General features: G+C 29.3%; 1 protein-coding gene across 3 annotated transcripts in view; it reads right to left on the reverse strand.

Annotated features, from left to right (window-relative positions):
* The window catches only part of LOC132918341 (uncharacterized), a 152006-nt gene that overhangs the window by 26033 nt on the left and 108872 nt on the right, over nt 1–17101 (reverse strand). For all 3 annotated transcript variants that reach the window (XM_060979528.1, XM_060979527.1, XM_060979529.1), the window contains exon 3: nt 16543–16700. In XM_060979528.1, the coding sequence (XP_060835511.1) occupies nt 16543–16700 (158 nt within the window). The remainder of the gene's footprint in view (nt 1–16542; nt 16701–17101) is intronic.

The following is a 17101-nucleotide window of genomic DNA, read 5'->3' on the forward strand; positions in this document are numbered from 1 at the left end:
GATAAATTTAAGTAAAATAAGTAGTATATAATATAGTTGCTAAGATTCCATGAGCTTCGTTCGTCACAAACCTTAAATTTAATAAATGAGCTGTTTTAGATTCTCTTATTTTTAAAACAATTTGTTTCAATTTTTTGAACGGATTTAATTATAAAATAACATACTGTAAATAAATAAATTTATAGTACCTACTAAGTCTTTAGCGCATTCAAATGTTTAAATATTTCTAGTTATCAGCATCATAATAATACCATTACATTATACATAGTAAATTAGTAAAAATTGTTCATTTCTAATATCTAAATATCTAGGTGTACGTCGTATATGCGCAGTGCGCACCGATGCACTACATAATAACAAGATGATGATAATAATAATAGACATATAAACACAACGATGTGTAATTTATGTAATTATAATTATCACGTTTCGAGTACATTACGTTTCAAATATACGCGGAGTTGGTGTTTTCCTTTTTAACGCTGGAAAGTAGCGATTTTCGGTGCATTTCAAATTATATATTCATTATTATATCGCACATTCGTTTCTATAATATTATATGGTTATACATGGTATACAGTGGTTGTTTTTTATAATAATATACGATCACGGTTGCTGATGTTATCGAAAATTCCGCGTCGGAAATAAATACATGTTATATAATATAATATAGTCAATCATATTATCGCCTACTAAAACGGTCAATATTATCATGTACTATTGTATAACTTATAAAAAAAATATTTAAAAATTTAACTGTCAAATTATGATATTATTTCCAGTATATACTGGATTTTAAAAATAATAATTTAAATATCTATATTATGCATTACATTGTTGTTATTTTTTTTTTTTTTTTTAGAAACTTGTGTTTTTTCGTTATTTATTATTACCGGTTGTAGTTACTATGTTATTCTTATAGAATATATACTTTGATTTTTTTTCGTCTCGTCATAAAATAGTTTTATCTAACTGTCGGCGACAAAACCAAAGTGAGTACCTAAACAATGACAACGCATAACTGCATACCTATTATTATTATGTAATAGTATATATTTTCCATCACCTCCGCGGGAATAGAATTTACAGTACAGACGTTCGTCGTAATATTATTATTTTAATATTTACGGATCGACAGAAAGTAGGTATATACATGGTACTTATATAACAATAATATTATAGATACTCACGGGTCTCGATTTTCTAAATGTAGTGACCACCTGCAGTGAGAGCCCGCGACATCGTCATTATGGTGCACCGGGACATGCATTATGAACGGAAAATACGAATGAAAAAATTGTATACCGTCCGAAGACATAATAATAATATAATATACCTAACTGACAAAATGTTTATTATAATATATAGGTAAGTAGTACTGTAGTAGCTAGGTATATGCAACAGATACAAATTTTTATTACATTATTATTACACATTTACGTAACTCATTGGAATGGTTTTTGAACTACATTGCGGTTAAGTATACATTATATATATTATACCTATTATACATATATATATTACAATGAGCGTGTTCTTTTCCTTTATTTTTGTAAGGGTTATTATTATTGTTTTACACGCCAACCGCTTCGCCAACTGCTCTATGTCTAATGGACAGTCCTGGTCGTTTTAGATATTGTAGCATTCCCTAGCGTCCTCAAATAGCAGTTAGCGCGAGAACCAATCAAAAACATTCGCGTTTACGCAAGATTTAATATTGTTTAGTTTAAAAGGTGTGCGTTTTTGTTATAATTATATGAGTATTAATCGAGGTCGGATATTAACAAGTTAACATTACGTATTAAGTTAAAACTTCAAGATAACTTATAACTTATTTCTAAACTTTTTGTTCAACCTTATAAGTTACTTCCTTAACAAAATATATATATAGCATATAGATACCTATTCTAAGCGTGTTAAGTAATACAGAAGTTAATTTAAATATTATTAATTTAAGATATTACATATTATTATTATAACGTCTAAGAATTTATACTCGAGAATTTTAAAATGTCCTGGATTCATTTAATTAATTACTAGTAGTTTGTGTCTATCATCATAAGCACATGGTTCAAATTATTGTAAAAGTAACTCAATAATATCACGAGCTATACATTTTTAACTTGCACACGCTTGATTTCTGATACGCAATAAAGATGAATTCCAAACAATCGTTTCAAATGTCGTGGTACAACGCGCGATGCATATACATATAATAATATTATATTAATCGTAATGAAGATATAATGTTATAAACGTGTCGATGCACTAGATTAGCGCTTCTCAAACCTTTTTTCATTCACGTACTCCTTGACCTCTCACCATTGCTCTATTTTATCCATAGGTTAGAGTGTACCCACCGTCTATGATATATTATACTTATTATGAAATTATAACTTGAATTTATAGTTAGACATACATAGAAATTTGGGTTTTCATTTGTGATCAATACGCGATGGAGCACGTAAGAAGATGTGTGTGTATGTGTGTGTTCAACATACAGCTAATCGGATATGATGCGCTCAAAAGTTTTGAACATTATGCACTTATATAAAACATTTTTTTTACGAAAAACCGATTTTTGAAGAACCATTTCAAGTACACCAAATTTCATTTTTCGGCTATTTTACTTTTTTTATAATTTTATTATTATTTCATAACTTCTCACGTGCCTCTAGTTGAGAAACACTACATTAGACCATCGACATCCACCTAACTCCAACCCTCTACTAGATTTATCTGAAGAAAACGTCAAAATGTATAATATTAAATAATTATATTATATCGTTCCATCCCATAATATATGATATTATCATCGTTGTTGTAACTGAACGAACTACAGGTGCGCGGGAGCCTCTGGTCACACATATTATATTACATACACTCTCGAAACATTATAAAAAGATCTAAACGAAATAAATCAGCACCAGGGAGGTTAAAAAGTAGTCGATTTACCGCAGCGTTCTGCAACGGGTGAAATGATCGAACCTGTTTTGCAATGTATAGTACATAATATTATAATACGCATAGACAACCTGCAGCTCAAACGTCTAATGTAGATGATACTTCCACAATTATTATACCAATCGTGTCACACGAATATTACGATATGAACACGTTGTGGATTTTAAGTGTACGCCACACTCTCACATATGTTGACACTTGGCTCGTCTACATTCAGCAGTACCAATTATATCTTGTGATTAGCTTTAGTGTAAACCAAGTTAAAGGTAACAATATTGTATACATAGGACACCTCGCATGTTTTTATATTTTTTTAGATTTTAAAGTGAGTTATGAATTTATTTTATTTTTTTATTAAATAATATCATTTACCTTTATATTTCATAATAGGTACCTTTCTTAATATTAAATTTAACAATACAAAATTGGTTCTGCCGAACGCAAATTTATTATTATATAATATTATCCATGTCTATAAAACAAATAAAACATATTCATAGATATATCTTCTTATAATATATAATAATGTAAAAGCTGGCGCGGCACAACTTGACATCGACGGCAGCCTAAACGCCCAATATCTACTGTTAATACATAACATATATTTTTTTATTTGAAAAATCAATCATTATTTACAGATTAGATAATTATAATTAGTTACAGATTTTATTAACGTATCTCTTGTAAACTTATGTAATTTACATTATATATTATAATATTATTATTATAATATGTAAGACACGCGATTGAAAAAGATTAGAACGGAACGCCGTTAAACGATAATCGAAAGAAATAAGTCGTGCAGTGGCGGAAATTGTATGTATTATATTATGGATTCACACGGGTGAAGTTTTCTTTCTACCCCTCCCTCCCTCCTAATGAATAATTCTCAGGATTGGAATTATAATTTTAAATTGAAAAACAATAACTTATAATTTATTTGAACTGATTTGTAAAAGTAGTGGGAGGGCTTTTACCTAAGCTTAATAGCTCCCCTGGGGGTACATAGTTATAAATTATGGAAACAGACTTACAATCACTTACAATTAAAGTGATATAACTTACAATTTACTAGAGGGCTATTTAGCCGTGGTAGGGGGCCAACTTCACATACTTGCTCAGCCACTCGTTTCGCGGTTATGGATTTATCGCCTCGGCACGTTTGTGTATCATATTATACCTAACATTATATTGTAAATATTTCCGTTCAGTTCGCCGTTTTTCAGATTCGATGATTGCGAAAAACACGAAATCGCCTGCCGGCGGCACCGATCGTACCCATAGGTATTGTTTTAATTAACACCAAACACGGACTGACAGGCCGAGATCGAGTTCTTTCACGCCGCCGTCACCGCCGTATGACGTACATAAAATTTAATGGGTACCTACACGCCGTATCATATCATTATTGTTACACCGCAATCCGCACAATGGACGCGTGCTCTGCGGCAGAGATTGATGGCGATTAAAAATGTATAGCCGACTACCGCCAATATATTACGCCGTCATATTATATATATAAACGTAGTATATATAATTTGACTGCATTTTTTCTTTTACAAAGTCATGGGTAGTGTTTTTTTCTTCTCTTCAATAATATACAATTCTGTCACAAGGGAAAACATAACCTCACATGCGACGTAGTTCGAAGTGTTTTGTTTCGGTGGACGATATTGTTTTGTTCCATAATCAATCTTAATTATTTATTTATATATATATAATAGATACTTATAATATGGATACAAACAGGGAGCTATGATTTCTGCTACCATTAACGCGTGGGACGATCGTCGAAAAGAAAGTATAATAACAATTGTTATTATCACATTTCATAAGAATATAATTACTACTGAACTACTATTGTTATAAAAGCACAAAATCGCAATAACAGTTGAACATACTATAGAGCATGTACGCGGAGGCCGTTCCTGTAAATGTTATATATGTATAAGCGACCAAAAGACATATTTTCTCTCGATCCCGAACAATAGAAATCGAATAAATCATAATAATACACGTTTATGCGTATGATATAATATAACATATTATATAGGTAATACGTATTATATTGTTTTCAGTGAAAAAATCAGGATTGAAAAAATTGTATAGGTATTATTAAAGGATTGTGTATTTTGTGTGATGCCGTGAAGTCTGAAACACACTCATCTTAATAAATTGCAGTAATCGTCCTCGAAATGCTGCGAAACCAGAGCTGGAAATAAATGTTTCGAAGAGTATATATTTTTATAATGTGTAATGCTTTGTTTCTATGTCATTGCATTTAAACGCTGCTAGTCCACAAATTTGTTAATTTACCGCACACCCGAAAAAAGGGAAATGCAATCGTTAATAGTATGTATTATCATAATATATTATGCAAATTAACGTTCGATAAGCCTAGCGTTCGTAGTCTAAAGCCAATATTATATTATTAAATAGCCGAAGTTAAGTGGCTGACGTATTATTACTTTTATTCAGTCACGCAGTTTTTTACGCGTGGTTTTGGGCCGGATGTTTTTTTTTTAATATAGTCATTAATTTATTTATTATACATAATATATTGCATCTTGCTGAGATTTTTATCGGAGAATACGCGTTTGTTCGCAGGATCCGATGCTGCATCAGTTATACTGCTGGTAAACGTATTATAATATATAAAAGCCCCGCCGGGCTGTTTCGTTTTTTTCAAAATGCATTCTTCGAGTGGCCTGTGTACGATTACGTGTATATTACACGTCTACGATGTCCAATACACTATAAAATGTCTAGATATAATATGTAATAGTAATAATAATAAATATAAATGTTTTAATCTCCGTAACGTTTTTCTTCGGATATACAAGCAATAATTTGTGACACACAAAACTGAAACAAGTACTTACATACAGAGTGATTATACTATTTAAAATTGACAACTAATAGCCAACTTTCATAAAATAGTTCAAGTTTTGTTTTTTCAAAATTATTTAATAGCTTAAAGTATTTCTACGTTATGTTTTTGAAAAAATCTAATTTTATAACGATTTTAATGAACAGTGGTATTTCATATTTTTTTTTTATTCAAAATCATAGATTGTAATTCCATGTAGGAATCCAAAATACTTTTCTAAAAACTGTGAAGTGATAAAAAAACGAATATCGATCAAATGCAACTACTTTTCACCACACTTAAAGCATATCTAATTTAATTTAATTTCTAATAACATTTTACATCAAAATAATATTCTTATTGAAGTTATGAGAAATGTTTAAAATATAATTAGACTTTGGAAAATCCACCATTATAAAAAGGTAGGTATACAAACATTTGAAGTTTAGTTTATAAACTTAGTATACAAATAAAAATATTGATAGTGTGTACTATTTTCTCATGAGAATTATTCTGTGTACAACTGTCATCGCATCATTGGACGATTTACCGCCCTCGATTACGCAACGCATCATCGTTTGTCAAAAACCCCAATAAGGAGTTTTTAATGACAACCCTCGGGTCGTGGTCACCGTTGTACAGTATCTAATTTTAGATAATTTTCTCGGACATCATCCACATGAATTAAATATTATACATATACAGAAATTCAAGTACTTATCTACAAAAATAATGTATATATAATGTCTCAACCACCGAACAGTGATGTATAATAACCCTCACTCTGACCTATATATGTATAAACAAGAACCGAAAATTATATAAATTATAAAATCTCAATAAAGAAAAAAATATGTTTTTTGATATTTATTTACGAAATATTTGTTTTATGTAGTAGAAGACTCCGCCTCTTTTCACTTAACTCACTAACGTCCTGTCAGACCATGCCGTAGTCCCACTGGCCCACTGGAGGCTTAGCCTACACAACTCGAGAATCGGCTGAATCCGCTCCTCTTTACATCTTGATATTTAATATCTGTAAGTTTGTTACTTATAATATTCACAATACGATTTTAAATGATTAAAAGTTGTAAGTTTAAAAAAAAAATAATTATTAATGTGTATATGCTATTACATTATGCGGAAGATAAATTAATATACTAATTATTTTAAAAAAACAGACAAATTATTACATTTTTCAGCATACACAAATCAAATAATTGTATATTATTTATATGAATTCCAATAATCCAACACTCACAAGTCCCGTGCGTAGTATACAATGTGTCGGATTATATACCTTCTGAAAGTATATACAACGCGTGTATTTATGTCTTACACGTTTGCACAGAAAAATGTGAAAATCATTTATATTATATCATAAATATGCAAGATAAAGCGTCTGCCTCCGAGCACTGTTGCGCCTCAAGCCTCAATGCCATTTTCCGTGGACACTCGGCAGATAGGTACCAATATCTGTTTTTACATCTTAACCGTCCACTGCTGTGTAGCATATGTTTGACATTGCGATAATATTATTATAATATAATATATTATATTAAAACACACGCGCAAGGTGTATAATATTATACACGGAGACGCCGCAAGCTCGTTTCGCGTTCGATTTCATCACGATGATGCGAATAATAATAATATGATAATATTATTATTAAATTATTATCGCGGACCTGACCGGACCCGATCCGACCGGACTGACCGGATTCGAAAGAAGGTGACATTGGGTCTTTTTTCTAACTTCTCTCTCCCCCTCGCCATCATTCGACTCCGCCGCGCACGATCTATGATTTTATCATGAAATAATATTATACATTTTTGTATATATATATACGTTTATACACCTAATATAGTACTTAGAAACGAGATAACTAAATCAATTTATATTATTTTGGTTAAAAGTTAAAAAAATTTGATTATGATTTATATTAAGTTATACTAGCTACTAGGGTCATCAAATGATGAGCAATGATTAAATTTCATTATTTTTTCATTACATAATTTGTATTTTTCTTTAATTTCTTTGAAATATTAAATATTTATGTTGAAATTATTGATATTAATGATTGATTCCTATTATATAACAACATAATATATAATATTATGTTAATATATAACTTTATATATTATTGCAATTTAGTAAAATAGTAAATATTTGTAAAATCGCTATTCCTTATTGCATTTTTAGTTTGAATTCAATAGCAATATTCAATATTTTATATGATTGGAAATAATTGAAACAAATTAAATAATAATTTACCTAAAAGCATTTTTTACAAGATTAAATTTATTTGAATTTAAAAACATTAAAATCCACTTCTGCGTTGTAACATTATTCATTGATTTATGATTATTTTCGTTGATATCGATCGTATAATATAATATGCGTTTTACCGTCGCCAATTTAATGACTATGTTTAAGTTGTTATATTCGAGAAACACGAAAACAAATTTATTTCATTTGTCCACGAATTGAAAACATTTTTATACATAATATCATTATTATTATTATTGTATCGACTGCTATATCTATTATTATTAAGTTCAAAATATTTAATTAAAGTGTAATTCGACAGTTCGAGACGAGAATTTTTGTTTTTTTAGCCAAACCGGTTTCGTGCTCGGGTTTTAAAAATATAATACATTATATTATCTGCGTAGATGTTGATACATAAAAACATATTATAATAGCTTATCAAAAAAAATAATGACCTCAAAATAAAATTGTGATTTGCTTTTACAAAATATAATTTCATTTTATCATCGGAAAAATCCAATTTGTACAGCAGATTATAATAAGATGGAAATAATAGATACAACAACTAATTGTTCAAATTTTGATTTTGATACAAACAAATTTTCAGAAAAATTATCCATTAAATAATTTAGAAGAAACAGTTTACACTTCTTATTAAAGAAACACGTGGAATTAAAATTGTTTTTAACACATTTATAATGCGCTTAACCATCGTTATATAAATTATATATTTACATAATACATTTATTATTATTGTTCATATTATTGTGCATGTCTCATGCAAGACCAATGAACTAAACAATCTCAATAAACCAACGACAAACTCTTAAAAAAAAAATAATAATAATAACAATAATGACAGACGCGTGAATTGTGTGTTCACTGATCACCGATCGTCATATATAATATATAAATATTATATGTAGTAAATAGCGTTCAACTTGCATGTCGAAACCACACGCGCAATCCGAATGGTGTAGTTTATGCTTCGATAATTCGCCCGTCGTTTTGACCGAAAATAACACCGAGGAAATGTCAACCGAGAATACAATAATAATAATAATATAATGTACTTTTTGTTACATAAATCACGAAATCATAACATACCTATATCGTGTACGACAACCGTAGTCGTTCTGTTATTTTTCATAAAAATAAACACATAATAATAAAAAAATCCAAATAGTATATAGATAGTTAAATGGTTTTTGTTGTCACATTTCGCTCTCGTAATCCACAATAATAATATGAATTGCATTATTATTATATTATTTTGCAAGACGGAATCTACACACAAGCATACGATGCATACGAACACAGCTGGTAACCTGCACATGGTGCTCAGAGGAGACATTAACACTAATTTAAAACGATATTATGTGGTCGCGTACGAAACAATAGATTTATTATTTATACCTTATAATATATTATATAAGTATAATAAACAATACGTTTATTTAAAAAAATATATTTATAATAAATTATACATATTATATTAATATAGCGTATCTCAACGTATAATCGTACATGCTAAACTATTTGAATACAAAATGGTAATCATTAGTAAAATTTGAATTTTAAAATATTAACTTAAATTACCCATATTAAAAATATTTATTAAGAACTTTAAGAAGTATTTAATTTCAGTACATAAATTTTGTTGAGTTCGTATAAACCAAAAAATAATCTCATAATAATATGAACTACAGTAATATTATGACTCTATAATATAATACAACAAGGTGATTATTTTAAAGGTAAACACTTCTCCATTTTCTCAAAAACTAAAATATATTAACAAATTATAAAAATTATACTATTATTTTTTATCGTTAACATTTTTTTAATTTTTACTTTTTGAATGACTATGACGTACATATTTTGTATTTCATATTTCATGTTTTGATATCTACCTACATAAAATTGAAATTAAAAAGTTTTGATGAGCGGAATGTACCTAATGGCACACGAATACCACGCAAAATCTTGGTCTAATTCAGTTAGTTCAAATAAATTTTAAATAATTATGTACGCTGCCATTGAAAAAAGTAAAAAAATCAAAAATTATAATAACGATATGAAATTATAAAAATAAATCTTCTTTAAATAACTTTGTTTAGTAATGACTACGAATAATCGAAAAAAATAAATAATATTTGTATAAACGCATAAAAAAAAACTTATCAAAAAAATCAATATTTACTATTAATCGCCTTGTCATCTAATCGTCGTCCCTAACTATTAGTACCTGCCATTAGTTACTGATGGGCATAAACACGGTGGCTAGGCAATTGACTTTAGCATAATTATACAATAACATGTATGTATACATCAATCCAATAACCATATACATACATTATAATAATTATGAAACCATTGCTATGCTATAATTTATGTTTATACTTTTGGATAATAATAATAATAATATCATAACGGATATCATAAAACGGTAGTTAATACAAGAGACACGGTTGTTATACATACTGTTAATAGTTCATAACAATATTTTTGAATATAATATATTACATTACATTGCAACATCCGCCGTTATATATTAATATATTATACAAGATGAGATGATTGGTAATATTTTATTCGTGTACCTATATGAGCGTATTGTTAGAGACATAATAATAATAATTATTCCAATAGAGAATCGATTTTCTGTGTTTTTAGACACAGAGTAATATATAATAATAATAGCATAATATCATAACACCCTTTTGAATAGGTATATATAACAAACTGACATTTTAACATCTGCACCGCACGTAAGTGCAACAATCCGATATTATTGTGTAACGGCGCGCCGGCAAATTTATGTTCAAGTGTCGTGCAGTCGTGCCCAGACTAAAATAATATATAATAACAATTGCGTACACGAATTCTCGTTCTAATTAAGAAATCGCAAAGAACTGCGGAAAAAAATGTGGTATCTACCTATTATATTATACCACCCAACGATACAACGACGATTTAGTCGGTTGACCTGTCTATGTATTCGAAGTGAATAAGAAACAAAAAACGAAAAATGACGATTTATATGTAAAATATAATATAATCGTGTTCCGTACTATAATATATAATCAAAAAATTCGCAATTTATTATTTACAAACAATGTCAAAATCTTAACGATAAGTGAAACACTTGATTTGAAATTATTATTATTCTCGATGTCCCTGCAGCCGCACAAAAGTAATATCTGTGGGTGGGTACTGGGTACATTATATATTATATTGTATAATAATTGGGTGTATTATAAATCATATGTCATAATATAAACGCGAATGCATTTAGTTTGCAGATTAATAAAATGTTTATTTCTAATGCCAGACGGGAAGAATAAAATATAACAACTGTTGCACAAAGTAACAGTGGTCTGGCGTGTTTTGATCGAAAAACAAAATAAAAAAATAAAATTTTTGCGGAGGTTTGGATAATAATTTGTAGATGTATTACGATTATACCTGTATGTCTTGTACTTTATAATATCCGTCATCCAATCGTGGGCACCCCCAACGCAGGTACCTACATATTAATATTATAACCCACGTTTAACAAATCAAGACTATGCGTATATAATATTATGACATTGAGCTTTAACTGCGGAATATATACCATCCCGTGAAAAACTATTTAAAAATATTATAGTACCGCGACAGCAATTCATTGTTATGACCATAGAACTATATATAATGTTTATACGTGGCATTATAATATAAGCGTGCATTAGGTAATCTTATATATTATTCGTACCTATTCGTTTGACCTATCGCCATTGTCCAGTGAACCGAAAATAACAGGTTAAAAATGTTGTTATAGAGAGATAAATATTAAGCGATGAATTAGTTAAATCGTTTTTATTTATAACTCTCGATACGTATTAACCGATTAAATCGTAATCATTAATATAGTCCCATTAGGATAAAATCTAAATGATAATTTTAGAAATTCGCCAAAATATAATTTATTTTAAAATCCGCAGGTTGTACAAAAATACCTATTTTTTCATCGAAATTTAAAATAGTAATAATTATTAATATTTTATAAATAACTGCGAAAAATATCGTTTAAAAAATAAAAAGTGATTCTTGTTTACATTCTATACAATTGCATACTGTAGGTTTTAGTTCATCCTACATGCTACTTGTATTCTTTAATAATGAATATTTTAGTAAAATTCTGATTTTTGTAATTTTCTAGTAGGTATGTATTGTGTACTTAAAATCTATATTTTACTGTGGTAACCTTCTTTTTTTTTGGGAGAATATATAAATTTCATATGAATTATCAAACAAATAATTTTTTTAAATTTTGAAGCATTTAAATCAAAACAAGTAGTTTCTTAAATATAGGTATAGTATTATGTTAGGTATAGTTTAAATTAAACTTTATGTACTAATAATAGCTAGGATATAATATATATAATCTTTAAAAAATGCAATCTTAATAATTGAAAAAATGAAGTTGAGCATGTCTGATAAATTACCTTATACGTATATATTACACGAATAAAATATTCTAACAAAATGTTCCGATGACGACAATGTAACAATGATAATAGTATCTATTATTATTATATTACGATTAAAGTCGCCGCGGAGACTTAAACGCTAGCAGCTATGGGCGCGTTTAGCGTCCTTGGCATTCAACTATTATGCAGTCGGAACGGGCGCCTAAGAATTTTTATACGTTTTTAAGGACTCAAGCAAATGATTTTCGATTCAAGTACGCCCCACAATACCATAAAGCGTATTCAGCGTGACGACGATTACGACTCAACATATTAGAATGTCTACTATAGGAAATAAGATACTATATTATATTACATATTTATCTCGTATAAACGGCCGCGGCAGTGGCTTTACACACATTATGATAAGAATATAATATGTTATTATTATAAAATAATATGGGTTATAAAAATATATATTCTAGATTAATAGATCTATAACCCCACTTTGTCTCCGAAAAAAATGAATAAAAATAAATACGTCGCGAACTGTATCTTGAATTTAAAGTACCCATATTAGCTCACGGGAAATTCGGGGTCTGTGTACCTCTTGTAGTGTATCTATTGGATATAGTATTTTGTATATAAGATTCAAACTATTCGCTACTGTTTTGTTATCTCTAACAATAATTTGAAATTCTGATTAAAATTTATAAAAAAATACATTCATTTCTATACATATATATACATGACTTCGAATAAGTATTTTCATATGTAAATCATATATACACGTATCTTTTGATTCTGTGACCAATAGAAACCCTGAGTAAAAACACGGAAATATTCAATTTTCGTGAGCCAAGACTAATAATTATTTTATGTGTGAATCACCCTATTATGGTACCCTATATATAGGGATCTCAAGGAATATGTGTGTAAAATGTATTAGTACCAATTGGCACAGAAGTTAAAAAGTCTATAAGCCCCACTTATTTAAACGTACATTAATTTGTATACATATACTCGTATAAAATTACACATATTATGGCTACAACAATAATGTGCATTATTTTTATATTATATATTATATTGTTTTGTTTTGAAATTATTACATCACACAGCCGACGCTATAAATCTCTCGCAGTCTTTAGATAATATAGGTGTACATATTATTATACTTATATTAATATATAATATACATATTATAGCGCGCGACTGGTTTCAAAATCTATTTTTCGCATCTCAAAAAGTTCTCATAGGTCGCGCGCCTCCCGCGCGAACACGTTCGTCGCCGACACCGCCGCCACAGACGACAATAAATATTCAGCTATTGGCCTGCACTCTATTGTGAGCTTATAGATTATAAAGAGATTTACGGTTTACGCACACATACATAATACTATATGCGCGCGTGTGTGTACCCGGTTCACGCCATCTACGTATATACGCGTACTTACATACGCGTGTGTCTTATACGTGTAGAAAAGAGTCCTGGTATAAATTGTCGCGATTCAAACAACGACTGTGGTTTCGTTATCGGCGCGGTAATAATAATTGAGTTGAATTGGAAAGCGCGCATTCGCGCATGTGTGTATGTGTGTAGCAAGCGTATAAGGAAACAGAAGAACACGAGAAGGGCGATGTGGAGGTAGTGGTGGCGGCGATGGTGATGGCGGGGTGGTGGTGGCGGTGGAGGAGGAGGAAAAACAAATTGTGTACATATGGCCGAGAGAGTTCACTGACTTGCGGGAAGAGAATTCCAAAACCAGAAACGTTTCTTAGAAAATACATATACATAATATATATATGTAGATAGGTATATACAATATACAAATGCTAATTCGACTGCAATAATTGGGCGCCCAACTTTGTATCGATAATATATTCGGCTAGGTATATTATAAGGTATTTCTCCAAATATTATTGGATTCGGATTTTATGTAATTATATATATTTTAATTTTCGTTACATCGCCTAAAACTTGTATACAATAAAAGTGTTTTTCATTTGAAAAATTAATTTTTGTTTAAATAAAAATTTGGTGTAATTATTATACTATTATAATTGAGTTTTGGGATAAAAAGTGCTATATTCATTATTAGAACAATTCTCGTCGGATGAAAATAACACACGTTTTGATCATTTCCATATTATAATACATATATGTATGTGTATATATAAGTACTATACCTATATAGTTTATACATACAACACAGTTTATAATACACCCAAGCCGAAACCTCGCGGGCTTATAATATAATAATATTATGCGCGGAAAAAATAGCAATGTAGGCTTTTTAATACGCGTGTGTGTGTAAAATATAATTGTATGTATTAACTTGCGTGTTCCTTATCGCTAAGATTGAATTTACATGGAAACAAAGTTATAGATGAATAATATTATTAGAAACCTACATTTATGTATAATTATTTCAATCTATCTCCTTCCTCCAGCAGTCAGAATTGAACAAATTAATATACTATATAAGTTACTGTAAATTTAATATCATTATTATTATTATCATAATACGTGACGTAGGTGTCTCCGAAAAATGATGAATCAAAACACATTAGTAGTATAATTCTAAATATACATAATATAATACACTATAATATGCTGTAATTATTATCGTAATGTCGCGTAGGTTCAATCGATTAATGATGAACCTTTTACGAGACACAATAATAATGTAATTATTATGATATTACACATACAAAATACATACATATATATATAAAGTAATATTTGCTATCGAAATTGATTTGTATCTATACCATGACCATTATTAGGTATACCGGCGAAAAGCGTTGCGCATTACATAGCACGTACATAAATTTATTCTTAATTTTAATTCGCGTGTATATTTTTCCGGAAACGCACACTTTAAACAATATACCTAAGTAGTAGGTAGTACTCAAGTACCCAACACTTAATAACATTGTAGTACGCTACACTGTTCGCGTTAATTCTATTTCGTAAGGTCACTGCTTTGGTTTATCGTATTAATTTAATGGTAAATGGTAACACATTATTATTATACTGTCGCGCACTCGCGATACTTATAATCAAATGCTAATTATTTCAATAATAAATGAAAATAAATGTTTTATATCAGAAAAAAACATAATAACAAGCATTAATCACTTAATACGAATAAATCAGTGAAACAAGTATAGTATTGCGATGGATTATTAAGTAAACTTTATTTTATAATATTAAATCTTAACAAATTATAATAATTATTATTGCAGTATACAACCGTGGGTGTGTGGAACTTATAGAAAGTAGACAATGTGTAAAGGCAAAAATAATGAAAAGTGGGAATTTTGTGGAACTTATATTAAAAAATAATCACAAGAGCACCCCTCTTTCACTCTAAATCCTTCAAATATTTAGATTAATTGGCTGCTTGGTATATATTGTTTAATTAAAAACCAAATATATAGAAAAATAAAAATTTAATAATAAAAATGTTTGGTTTACTATAGCAGTGGTCCCACGTCTGTACTATTATTGGCTGTCACATGAATTACATAATTAATCGTCTATAGAAATATTAGATTTTTGAGGGAATAAAAACGCTACTGCAGCAGAACAAACGGACCATAATATTACATATTATATTATTATGTACTATTATGCCACCGGATTTTCACACGAAACAATTTTTTTTTGTTATCAATCTTATGTGAAAGTTTCATGTCTCAATAGTAGAACGTATTATGTCTGTAATTTTCTGGGGTAATCTTCTAGGTGTATAGTTCTCGCGTGATTAGGTCGATAAATGTATATGTATGGTGTAAAACTCTTGTCACTATGAAACTTTTCACAATCTCGTTTGAATATTTTATTTTAGCTGTGTTTATATATAGAATATATATATATATATATATTTATACGATATCGAAACATTATAATGCCTAAACTATCAATAACTTATAATAATTCGTGTTAAGTGCACAATTCAAAAAATTATTATTACCTGTATCCATCGAATCCTTCGTCGGACCCGTTCACCGTGAGTATCGGTGCCCGGGCGTAAGCTTTGGCCACTCGACGGTTTCTTTCGAGCACTATCACTTTGGCCCAAATCTCGTCGTCGATTTGCGTCCATTTATCTAACACTTCCTGAATGTGATCCTGAGAATAAAAAATAAAACCAAAAATAAATAAACAGTCAAAACATAATATACTACCACGATAATAAAAATGTATTCACCTACAATACGGGAGAATACTATATACCACAAATAGCAATATACTGTATAAGTACAAACGCACGGACAGTTTAGTTGCGCCTAACAAATTAAAAATTGGATATCGTTTTAAGACGCGTATAATATTATAATACTATTAATACTATTGGATTATACGTATATAAATATATATTATGTCGTACATGTGGTTTTAAACGCGCAAAACCACTCGGCCGTCACTAAACGCGCATAACATTAAAGTCATGGAGTATATAATATGTATTATATGTATAGTGTATACTACCGCCAACGCACCCGATAGTTCGTATAATACACAAAGGTTGT

The sequence above is a fragment of the Rhopalosiphum padi genome, chromosome 1, assembly GCF_020882245.1.
Source record: "Rhopalosiphum padi isolate XX-2018 chromosome 1, ASM2088224v1, whole genome shotgun sequence".
Lineage (NCBI taxonomy): Eukaryota > Metazoa > Arthropoda > Insecta > Hemiptera > Aphididae > Rhopalosiphum > Rhopalosiphum padi.